Below are 12216 nucleotides of genomic sequence, written 5' to 3' on the forward strand. Positions count from 1 at the left end.
GGGCCACAGGGGGAAACGGAAAAATGCATTCGCGAACAAGACGGACGCTACGTGTAGCGGGTGCTTGATCATGCAGATGGTGTTCCTACAGATTCTTATACGTCATCATCATTTTCGAAGCGGGGAATGAAGAGGGTAACAGAGGGCAACTGGACCAAAGGGTGATTCCGGCGCGGAAGGAGGAGAGGCGGAGAGCAATTGTCGTTCATATCCCACGCGGGGCGGGGGGATCCCGTCCCTGGGTTGTGGGATACGACTGTAGAGCGGAAGGGACAACACCCTAAGATCAAGGCACCAGGGGAGCAGAAGACAGCGCGGAAGTGGACGGAGATTCCTGCCCCAGCGATCCAGCGATAATAGGCCATGATAACAAAACGATAGGCCAGTGTGACAAAAAAGGGCAATCGGATAATGAACGCTTTATTTTTTTTTTGTCTTCGTCACTCTCGCTCGCTCTCTTCTCTTTCCTCCACACTCATCACACACGCCCATCCAACAACAGACATCCACCATGCTTCGCCTGGCCTCCTCCAAGACACCCCTCGCACAGGTATTTCAACTGGCCATCGACAACTGTCGGCATGTGCTGATCTGCATGATCGCACCTTCACCTCGACATTGACTAAACCCATAACCTCAATGGACACACACAAATAGATTGCTGCTCGCCATGCACCGGCCCTCCGTGCCCCCGCTTTCACATCCATGCCCAGACTCTACTCCACCGCCAACGGTAAGGATACGTCGTTCAAAGGGAATACAGGAAGCAAATCCCTTTTCATTCCATTCGGAATCGTTTGCAGCAGGGAGCAGTTTTGATTTCGTTGGGGAGGAGGACACAATATCACCGTGAGAATATTCAGAGAGCGTCTGTCCACTAAACCTTTTTTTTCTTTCTTTCTTTCTTTCTTTCTTTTTTGCTTTCTTGAACGATCACAATCCCCATTCTATAGAGGAGTTAGATCTGCTTGTCATCGGAGGTGGTCCCGGTGGTTATGTCGCTGCCATCAAGGCTGCTCAGCTCGGTCTCAAGGTACATATACCATGCATTCGTGGATTTCCTGTCAATGCCTTTTTTTTTTTTTTTTTTCGTTCTGAGGGCGCTCTCACCAACTTGTTCGCCTACTGCGCAACGCGGACGTCATCAGCAATCATCAGTTGGGCATAGTTGAAAGTAGCAGAACCTGAAGGCTAACAGCTTGGAGTTCATTCTACCGGTACCTGTAGACTGCTTGTGTCGAGAGGCGCGGTGCTCTTGGCGGTACCTGCTTGAACGTCGGATGCATTCCCTCAAAGGCCATGCTGAACAACTCGCACATCTACCACCAGACCCAGCACGATCTCAAGTCTCGTGGCATTGATGGTAAGTGCTTTTCTGCTTTTGCTTGCATTCATACAGGACCCTCTTGCATTTCAGATCATGCTGATCATTTTTAAAGCTGGAAAATATCCTGGTCTTTGATCGGGAGCCATGCGATCACGTAATGGTATTTTAACCTCGATACCGCATTCTTTCTTTTGTAATGGCATAAATAGTCGGCAGCGTTGCCCTGAACCTTCCCGTCATGTTGAAGGCCAAGACAACCGCCGTTACTGGATTGACCAAGGGTATCGAGGGATTGTTCAAGAAAAACAAGGTTGCCTACCACAAGGGTACCGGAAAGTTCTTGAGCACCAACGAGGTCGAGGTCACTGGCCTCGATGGTAAAGTCAGCACTTTGAAGGCCAAGAACATCTTGATTGCCACTGGATCGGTTCCCTCTGGCTTTCCCGGGATTGAGATTGATGAGAAGCAGATTGTTACGTCCACTGGCGCTTTGGACCTCCAGGAGGTTCCCAAGAAGTTGGTCGTCATCGGTGCAGGTGTCATTGGTCTCGAATTGGGATCTGTTTGGCAGCGTCTTGGTGCTGAGGTTACTGTCGTCGAATACCTCGGTGCCATCGGAGCCGGCATGGATAGCGACATGGCGTATGTTTGACACCTTTTTTCAATATTCGTCGTCATTTACCTTTACAGGAAGGGCAGATCAACCAATTGACGCGTCTGTTCGTTATCACTTTCAACACAAATAGTAAGGCCTTCCACCGCACTCTTTCCAAGCAGGGATTCAAGTTCAAGCTGAGCACCAAGGTGACCGGCACTGAGAAGCTTGCTGACGGACGCGTTGGTGTCAAGGTCGAGGCGGCCCAGGGTGGCAACGGCGAGACTGTAAGTTGAACCAGTTCATTGTGTTGTGCTAAATGCGTGGTTATATGATAGATACGACTAGGAGGAACTATTCAATTTACCTCAATTATGTTTTATTTTTTATGTGAGAATAGTTGGAGGCCGACGTTGTCCTGGTCTCAATTGGCCGTAAGCCCTACACTGAGGGACTCGGTCTCGAAAACGTTGGCATCCAGGTCGATGAGCGCGGTCGTGTCCCCATCGACTCTGAGTTCCGCACCTCTGTCCCCAACATTCGCTGCATTGGAGATGTCACCTACGGAGCCATGTTGGCCCACAAGGCTGAGGAAGAGGGTATCGCTGCTGTCGAATACATCAACGGTGGCCACGGTCACGTCAACTATGATGTGATCCCCTCTGTCATCTACACCCACCCCGAGGTTGCCTGGTGCGGTAAGTCTGAGGATGAGGTCAAGAAGTCGGGCGTCGCTTACAAAATCGGCACTTTCCCCTTTGCCGCCAACTCTCGTGCACGTACCAACGCTGATGCCGAAGGTATGGTCAAGATGATCACTGACAAGGAGACGGACCGCATCCTCGGAATCCACATCATGGGCCCTAACGCCGGAGAGATGATTGCTGAGGGAGTTTTGGCCATGGAGTACGGTGCCTCATCTGAGGACATTGCCCGTACCTGCCACGCCCACCCAACCTTGTCCGAGGCCTTCAAGGAGGCTGCTATGGCCGCCCATGACAAGCCCATTCACTTTTAAGTTGGATGCTCCCCTGTCTTTTCTTCCCGTCGTTAAGTATTTTTTCCTGCGCTCGCCCTCCTCCTCTCTTCAATCTGCACCAAGACAACTGGTCCATCATCATATCGTACAATTGCCCGCATAGATCAATAAAAAAAGAACACAACTCTATTTTCCTATATTATTCCGGTGTATTGTTGATGGTACGTCGTTGGCACAATTAGGGTAGCTGTGATGGTGCAGGTATTCTTTTTGCATACCCGCTAGACTATGACATGCCTTTTCATTGTTAGCTGTTTTGGGACCCTGCGAATGTGCGCGGGAGATCGGGAGGGGAACTGGTTACACCACGCACACGATCGAAAGAGATGGCGACGCAAAATAAGAAAAAACTAAACAAACAAAGTTTAGAGTTTAGGGCAGCGTATGAATCATGATGGCGTTAGAAAAACCTATTCCATTTCAGCCGTGGCCGAGTCAAGGCGGGTCATTTGGCAGCATTGCTGCACAGAGACTCACGCTCGCCATAGGCGGCCGAGGTCTCGGCCGAGACAGAGACAGGGCCATATGAGGATTCATCCTCGGGCGCAGCATATGCGAGCGGCGGAATCCACTGGTTACCGAGTACTTAACACGGGGGCCAGAGGGCCAGGTTTTGTTTTCGGTGCTATCACTCTTCGTCGCACCACCCCTCCCTGCCCTTGCCTCTTTGGAAACCATAACCACTAGATTCGATGTAAGAATAGAAATCATTCCCAGGCAGTACCAAAGCGCTGGTTCGCTCTCCTGGGCGATGATGGCGAATCTATGTCATCCTGCTGTATACAAATAGGTGCAACTACGACTCGCGTAGATGGTCTCACCTTTGGTTTGCCTGACACCCAATGGGAAGTCCGCGCTCCCGATATGCTCAGCCTGGTCATGGCGCTAGTTCAATCGCTTGCTATTACACCCAAGATTACATAGAAGATTACATAGGAGATTACATAGAAGGTTACATAGAAGATTACATAGAAGAAAAGAGAGAGGGAGTAGTCTAGTGTTACATCTTCTTGATATGGGAGACAAATGGGCGCTTCTACCACCCCATGCCACCACATAGCTCTTGTCTACTAGGCTACTCGGCTGCTAGACTACCAGCGTACTAGACTGCCGCTGCTGCATGCAAGATAATGGTTACGTTGCTCGTTTTGGGGGTACAGCTATTGCGTCGAGTTGGCTGTCTAGACTAAGAAACCATCCGACTGGCTGTAGGAGGTGTTGCATATCCAAATACCACCGAAGATAGAGACGGACCCCACGGACAGATGATGTCAGTCAGCACACGCGCCTCGAGGTAGGGATGGAAAGAGGGTCCACTCGACCTCGCACACCCTGGGGGCCTCCCTCATATAAAAGGAACTGACACCCACTCTTTCTGGTCCCTCATACTCTTCCTTCTTTCTTTCCAGTAGCCCCACCCTATTGTAATATTCTCTGCACATACTCCTGTCAATCCTGTCAATCCTCTCAAGGTAAAAAGAAGAGACGCGCTCGCCTCCGCAATGCTGCCCCCAATGCCTCAATGGCTGGCCCATCATGCTACCATACTGTTCCCCCCTCCCTGTAATGCTGCATCCGATACTGACCATCGACCTGCTTCTTGCCGCGTTACTATCCATCTTCCTAGCCAGCACTTTCTCTCTTCATACCATCGCACCATTGATCCAACTCATCCACTATTTCCACTATTTCCACTATTTCCACTATCTCTACCTCAACCCTTGTAAATTTGTAAATACATCTCCCCGCAATCATGTCTAACCAGGTCGCAGCAGCCGAAACCTCCCACCGCAATGTCCCCATTGCAGACAGCGGTGCCAAGATTCCGCAGCATATCAAGCAGGTCGACCGCAACCAAAAATTCAAGCTCTTCGAATGTCTCCAAGCACTCGTGAAGGGCCGTCTCCCGACGAACGAACAGATCGACCACTTCCTCGCCATGGCCCAGAACTCGCCCACTCTCGACGCACGCGCACACATGCTCTCTGCCGACGGACGCGCCCTCTACAAGGACTTCCAGGAGCTCATGCGCATAACCCGTGGCGTCGTCTACGAGAAGAACGAGCAGGAGCTCTTCCAGAACTTCATCTATCATTGCACCCAGGCCTCAGACTCTGTCTCTTCCAACGTTGATGCACCCCGTCTCGATGTCGGTGTCTCCGCGAACACTGCCAAGAAGGAGGGCAAGCAGACTCTCGACGATATGGTCGCGGTCGCCAAGCTGGTCACCACCAACTCTGAATTCAGATCTATCCTGAACGAGCTCTTCCAGTTGGCTAGGGAGGTCTTTAGCGACAGTGCCAACAAGGTCGCCCAGAATGCCCAGACTGCTGGTGACAAGATGGCATCCGCCTCTGCAAATTTCTCGCAAAGTGCCGCCCAGGCCTCCCAGACTGGTGGTGCCAGGCTCCAGGAGGGAATCTACAGGGCCACAGACAGGATCCAAAATGTCGCTGACGATGCTCAGACTGACCCTATGGTCACTGCCCGTGGTGCTCGTGATGACCTTATCGGTCAGAAGAACCAGGGCATGGAAGCCGCCAGAAATCAGGTCCAAGATGTGAGGCAACAGATGGCCCAGCAGACCGGGGCCTTCAAGCAACAAGCTCAGGCTCAGGCTCAGCAGTCCAAGGAAGATGCCATCAATTACGCCAACACCAAGATGCCAGCAGAGAAGCGTAGCGAGTTGATCGAGAGACTCAAGGTGATCCTCGGACAGGTTCAGGCTGATCCTCAGTACCAGAAGGCTATTGACTCTGTCATGGACCTCTTCGGCACATGGCGCCAGCGCGCCAAAAATCCCGCTGGTAACATCGCCGGCGAAGCAAGCAAGGTTACCAATGGTAGGCAGTCAGCTATATCTATATCACAACCATTGCTGCCGCGATATATATATTTTTATATTTTTTCCTGCTGCTAACAAGTTTCCTGCTTCTTGAAAACCCTACTGCATTTTATAGACTCCAACGTTGAGGCTGCCATTATCGAGTTCAAGGTCATCCTTCAGCGTTGGGCCCAGGGTTATACCTTGGATCCCATGATCGAATTGGTCCAGAGTATGTGGCACAGAACTATGGTCGACCCCGACCTGAGCCAGTTCGTTGACCAGCTCTCGATCTTCATGTCGAAGGCTGTTCGTGAGCCCAACTATGTCACTTCAGATGCGATCAACAGCGATGCCTCGACTCTGATTGACCATGGCCAGACCTTGTTGAAGGTCAAGTACAGGGCCGACACTGAGGCCTTGTTGAACGAGGGTCAGATCTTTATCGAGAAGTTGAACAATGACCCCAAGTCCAGGGAGGTTTCCGCTCAGTTCCAGAAGTTTGCCAGCGACCTCTTCTACGACAAGTAATTCTACTTTGCATTTTTTTTTTTTTTTTTTTTTTTTTTTTTCATGCCATGAACAGTTACCTTGAACCAATGAATGTATTCTAACTGACGTGCGCTTTCTTTTCCTTTTTCCTTTTTCCCTTTCTCTTCCAGGCACGGAAATATGCAATTCAAGCCGCATTTGTTTGACGACTTCCGCTATGTCTTGATGCCCTCGATGTTGGAGTCCTTCCGCTTCATCCCCGTCCCCCGTGTGGAGTACTCGGATCTGAAGGTCGACCTCATGTTTGACAACATGATCGTCACCAGCACCGATCTGTTGCCCCGTCTGTTCGAGATGCACATCAACAACACCATTCGTATGGCCCCCCGCGGCAACGCCAACCGTTCCCACGACACCAACAAGCACGAGTTCGACGTGCTGCTCGAGGGTATCGAGGCCAACATCCGCGATGTCGATTACTACGTCAAGACCAAGGAAGGCTTCCGCTTCCAGGACCGTGGTATCGCCGACGTCTTGATCAACAAGAAGGGTATGGATATCCGTATCAAGGGTAGGAAGACGACCGATGACAAGAACAACAACACCACTGAAGTACCGTCGCTTATCACCCTTGAGAGTGTCAACGTCAAGATCCACGCCTTGTCGATCAAGATGCGCAAGTCGAACCACCCGATCATGTATGCGTTCGCTCAGCCCTTCATCAAGACTGTCGTCAAGAACGCTATCGCTCATGCGCTCGAGACTCAGATTAAGGAGGCCATGGTCTCCGGTGACAGGGCCGCTGCGACCTCGCTCCGCGACTCCCGCATCCGCACTGGCAAGAACACGTTCGGTGCCCTGTTCGATTCCGCTTCGTCGTTTGTGTCGAACAAGGTCAGCCCTGACGAGAAGACCAAGGCCAAGAACGAGCGCAGGAAGAATACGGGCCAGTACAACCGTACGTCGCGTGTCATCTTTGACGAGGATGGTCTGTGCGTCCTTGACCCTGTCAAGCACATGGAGCTTAAGGTTGGACAGCCCTTGAAGGAGGATCCCAACAGCATGCCCGTTGCAGCTCCTTGGGCCAGCTCCGCGTTCAATATGGATGAGGATGATATGCGTCTGAGGGAGCACGATCAGCACCTTCCAGGCATGCGTCGTACCCAGGGCACCCTTGCCATGTAAATTGTCGACAGTCAAGGAAAGGATCCTTATCTCCACTTCATCACTCCTTTCGATTTTTTCTTTTATATTTTTCTTTTCTTTCTTTCCCCCCCTCCCCCTCCACCACTAATGTCGTATTCAACACTGTCAAATAGCAGATAGTATCAGATAGTACCAACATCTGCAATGAAAATTCCATGACTATTCAGTCTATAACTGTTTATCAAAAAAAAAAAAAAAAAAAAAAAAAAAAAAAAAGAATGGTCTGCATGGAAATAATGCTTCACTTGCTCGTGAATCGGACCGATATTTCGTCCTTTTTTTTTATGAGCTAGACTATTCTTCCGGCATAAAAATCGATCAACACTAGGTGTGCATTGGTTAAGGTACGTTTCAGTCCAGTTGATGCTAAGGGAGATTTGCTCTCTAATTGCATATACACAGCGGCATCATAGATCTTGTCGACGTAAATTCAGACGACGAGTTCCGGGTTCATGATCATCGCTACCGAGATGACTGCTGAAGTTCTGGAGCCCCACGTAAGTATATCCTGGTATCATTGAACGCAATATATCTACCAGGGCTAACAGCGGGACAGTTTTTAACGCGTCTCTGTGGAATAGTGCATAGTTCAGGAGCGATGAAAAATTCGAAGGTTGCCCTTCTTTTTACTTTATGTCGATGTGGGCGCAAGACGTCGCAGCTAGATATTTCCCCAGGTCAAGCGTTGTACATGATCCGTCTTTCGATTTGTCGGCTTGATGAATCCCATGAACTGCAACTCGGCCACACCGCTAATAAACCGCGCCTGCACCTCCTTCTGATCCAACTCGATGTTCTTTTCATGGCTCGCCTTGGCCGCGCGATCGACCTTTGATTTCCCCCTTCCTCGTTTTTTCTTCGATGAGCTCTCGTCCTCAGCGTCACCGCCCGCGTTCCCAGTCTGGTTGGATCCTATATCTCGCTCGAGGATCATGCCGAACGCCGTGAACCAGTCGTACATGTTGATCATCCGCCCGCACTCGACGTACAGTTTGTAAAGGATACAGGTGTCGTGTTGAGTCGGAAGGACCATGTCTGCCAGATTGGACGAGCGAGCAGAGCCAGCGGGCGGATGGCAGCAATCACAGTTAAGATATAGTTCCGGTTGGCCGAGAGCTGTTTGGATCGATGCGCGTGGTTGTGGTAGAAACGCCTAGCATTTTTTTTTTTTTTAAAAAAAAAAAAAAAAAAGCATCGTTCAGCTTCAAAGCGGCAGTCATTTTTACAGCACTTTTATACTGATCTTTGGAAATGTGAGCCGGGCTTACCTTTTGCTGAATGGCCACTTGTGAATAATAAAATATTTCGTTAAGAGGAATGCTGCTGTGGCATGCCAAGTACGTCCTGCAAAGCGAAGTAGGAGAGAAGTATATGGAGTGTCAATGTCATTCTCTTGCCCTTTGACCAATACTGTTGACATTGAATCCTTGAAACACGATCCATACCTGAACAATCGTGCGATAAAGTCGTCAATCTCCGTCACCAGTACCGTGTACGCTCCCAGCGCGCCTTTCGGTAACCTTGCAGTCTCTCTCGTCTTCTTTGCAATCCGTGTTTGCCGACTCTCCGTCTCTTCTGCCTTTACACTGAACAGTTTCCGCTTCTTAACAAACGTCGATGTACTTCTATCGGTTGCTATGGATCCCATCCGTCCCCCTTGCTCCTGTTGCTGTTCGTCATTATCCTCAACTTCACTGCTGCTCGTAACAGAGTCCTCGCTGACAACGTCCAGCAATGCGGCCATACGATCACGGATACTCTGAAGAATGACCAGCTCCCGGTCCATGGTGTTCTCCTGTTGTAAAGAATTTTTGGGACTACAACGAGGTGAGTTCTTGAAAAACTGTACGCAGTCCTCCATAAACAGCATCATGTCGTTCGAGTTCATCTTCCTAATTTGCGAAAAATCAATGGACAAAATGTCAGTCTGCTGTTCTTTCAAACCTTCTCCGCTTCTCAATGTAGTATTCGAATAGCGGATGGTATTACCTAACAAGACTGAGCAGCAAGGTAATATTGCTCGACTCTGTCAGTGCGCCCTCCAGTGCCATGAAATACAGCGCTCTCTTCGATTTCTTGAGCACAGAGAGCGAGAACCGCGACTGAAGGAACCATAGGAAATCAAAGACAAGAGAAAAGCTCCTATGATACTCCTGCAGGCCCTGGACCAGGTCTGGGACGTGGAGTGTCAGAAATCCATCGTCCAGCAACAGCATTTCTGCAGCCTGAGGATCACTCTTCACTTTGGATTCGACGTATCTATTTGACACGCAGACAGTACCGTCCAGGCATTGTTAAAGTACGCCCTCATCGTCGATAATCCTGTCCTGTGGTCCGCGTAAAACTAATCACGAGTATACCTTTGGAACGAGGGCAGCATCCGGATGTGATCAAAGTGTCCCTTGCCCAATAGATTTAGAACTTTGCTGTCCGCAGAAAGCGATCGATCGCAAAGAATGCTCAAAGGATTTGCGTAGAAATGGTGCATAACGACGTACTAAATCCGCACAGGATAGTATAATCCTTCCATTCATTAATCATTTCCGACGATAACTTGCAACGTGAAAAAAGCCCTTGCATTCTCCATGCCCTACCTTGAGGTTGGCAACAAAACCGCCGACTGAGAAATTGTAATGCATGAACTGGTCGATCAACTGCTTGAGTGGCAACGGTCCAACCATAAGCCCAGCATTTGCATGGATAAACAAATCCTCAATAATCGCTGTTAGACATTCCGACGACTGCTGCATCTGGAACTTCCTGGTCTGCAGCAGACTTAGCACGGACTTGGGCAAGCCCTGATGCAGTGCGTCGATAGAAGTAGCGAGCCCCATAATAAAAACGAATGGAATCCGATCCTGGTAGTTGCTACAGATGGTGATAAAGTCCTGGAGCGTATCCTGGTCAAAACTCTCAAAGTCTTGGATGATGAGTACCAGCGTTGGTCTTTTCTCATGTTCCTCGCGGAGATCGCAAACGGATCGGTACCACCGCTCGAGCACAATCATGTCGTGGTTTTGAAGCCTCATGCCGCCCTATCATCAGCGTGAGAAATGTGAGTGAGCTGCCGTTACATTAACCCCGACTCAAAGTCCTGGATCGAATACATGCGGGAATAGTCACACGTACCTCTAGTGGGTTCACCGCTCCTGCGATGCCGAGTCCTAGGAACTGTTCAATCATGGACTTGAGCGCAGCCTTCAAGTTGACGCAGTCCTTCGACTGCAAAATGACGACATGGTTGTTGGATTGTTCTTTTATTGCAACAGCAGGTGCTGATTCATTAGTGGGTGGCGTGGGTGAAGAAAGTATCCGGGCGATTTGTTGGAATAGCAAGTCGTGGTCCGGCACGTTGATTCCTGCAAAGATCAGTCCTGCAGGCAACTCCTGGATCGGCATGATAGCTCTAGAGTGAATAAGTGCACCGGTCAATCAATCGCCACAATGACGTGCATCCTTCATATCTTTTCATGAAGAGCCACCATACCTTATTGCTGTTTGGGTATATGCGCTGTCAACAAAGTGGTAGATAGCAGACAAAACTATCGTGTTCATGTTCAGCATGACATTCTGGCGAATATAGAAAAAAGATCCTGTTAATTCCGCGGTCCATCTCACGCTTCCAGTGCAGCGTGGTCAATGGACAGAAGAGTCGTCAGGGGGACATACCTCGATCCTGGAAGATATCTCGTCCCATGTTTTATTGAATAGGGCGTGCCGAAGCTCCGTTGCTTCCCACGGCTCGTTCACGTCCTGCAGCTGTTGAAAACCATCCAATTTGAAGTGATCTAAAGTCGAAGAAACGCACCAGCGCGCGCGAGCTGTTAGCGGCCATTTTTGAATCGAGATAGAGCTTGAAGAGATTTTTAATGAAAACATACCATTGGTTTCCGAAGACCGATCTTTGCCCTTGCCCTTAGCCTTACTAGTACCACTGGTCTTTGGTAGGACGAGGAAGACTGCCTAAAGAGTGGATGCATTCAAAGGATCTTCATCAGGTAACGTGCCAAGTGATGTCAGCCTAAGGATGACATGGTGGGGAATGACATTGCACCTTACTTCAGTGAGCGAATCATACTCATCCATTATGGAAGAGGGAAGCACAGGGGAAAGCGTGGTAAAGCAACTTTGGTGACCCCAACCACGCTTGGTTTTGTTGTGCGCCGCCTTATCAACAGTCACCCCGGAGAGGCAAATAAAGTTGGTGGCAATGCGTTTCAGCGTGTCCAACGGAGAATGATCGACATGCTATGACAAATCCAAAGGGGTTTATTTGCGGCCGAACACTCTACAAAGGCTACTTTATTATTAGCGAATAATTGCTCCAGCTCAATGGCCTTGACGCGATCAGCATCAACAGGTATTCTCAGTCACGCACTTTGCTTATTATCGTCTTGTGCTCGCTCTCTGACCAGAAAGTGATGTTGTCAGGACATCGTTGCTGACACTGCACATACGCCGCAAAGTAACCTCCCACATGCCTCTCGAGACAGATATCTTTCTGCAAATCCACGGTTTGGCAAGCGCGGAGGGACCGTACGTGATATCGACTACAGCCATATCGGCCCTGTCGCATCGGAACGCCTGGTTCTTGGCCGATATGCTGAGAGTAGTGATTCTCACCGGTGAACGGTTAACCGCGGTGAACATGATTTTTTAAATTTCACCAGTGAATTCCACATATGGTAATAGTACTTCTATATCACTGAGCTTCACCGGATTTCACCAGATTC

At 49.6% G+C, this 12216-nt stretch overlaps 3 protein-coding genes across 3 annotated transcripts; 2 read left to right on the forward strand and 1 right to left on the reverse strand.

Annotated features, from left to right (window-relative positions):
- The first annotated feature begins 555 nt into the window (after window positions 1–555).
- Window positions 556–3100, forward strand: BC939DRAFT_211113 (dihydrolipoyl dehydrogenase). The gene is made up of 6 exons (XM_051550706.1): window positions 556–733; window positions 954–1033; window positions 1228–1363; window positions 1537–1969; window positions 2074–2209; window positions 2323–3100. The coding sequence occupies exons 1-6, from the start codon at window positions 706–708 to the stop codon at window positions 2938–2940; spliced, it is 1431 nt and encodes a 476-aa protein (XP_051410563.1). The 5' UTR covers window positions 556–705; the 3' UTR covers window positions 2941–3100.
- Window positions 3101–4305: 1205 nt separating this feature from the next.
- On the forward strand, window positions 4306–7652 carry BC939DRAFT_412617 (uncharacterized protein). Its single transcript, XM_051552952.1, has 4 exons — window positions 4306–4433; window positions 4589–5804; window positions 5922–6312; window positions 6448–7652. The coding sequence occupies exons 2-4, from the start codon at window positions 4715–4717 to the stop codon at window positions 7460–7462; spliced, it is 2496 nt and encodes an 831-aa protein (XP_051410564.1). The 5' UTR covers window positions 4306–4433; window positions 4589–4714; the 3' UTR covers window positions 7463–7652.
- Window positions 7653–8077: 425 nt separating this feature from the next.
- On the reverse strand, window positions 8078–11592 carry BC939DRAFT_456307 (origin recognition complex subunit 3 N-terminus-domain-containing protein). Its single transcript, XM_051556309.1, has 11 exons — window positions 11543–11592; window positions 11365–11446; window positions 11153–11271; window positions 10971–11053; window positions 10613–10889; window positions 10078–10518; window positions 9844–9980; window positions 9473–9742; window positions 8929–9375; window positions 8752–8827; window positions 8078–8636 (listed from the first exon to the last, which is right to left on the reverse strand). The coding sequence occupies exons 1-11, from the start codon at window positions 11567–11569 to the stop codon at window positions 8145–8147; spliced, it is 2451 nt and encodes an 816-aa protein (XP_051410565.1). The 5' UTR covers window positions 11570–11592; the 3' UTR covers window positions 8078–8144.
- Between the last annotated feature and the right edge of the window lie 624 nt (window positions 11593–12216).

This window comes from Gamsiella multidivaricata, assembly GCF_025024155.1.
Source record: "Gamsiella multidivaricata strain RSA 2152 chromosome Unknown BC939scaffold_47, whole genome shotgun sequence".
In the NCBI taxonomy this organism is placed as follows: domain Eukaryota; kingdom Fungi; phylum Mortierellomycota; class Mortierellomycetes; order Mortierellales; family Mortierellaceae; genus Gamsiella; species Gamsiella multidivaricata.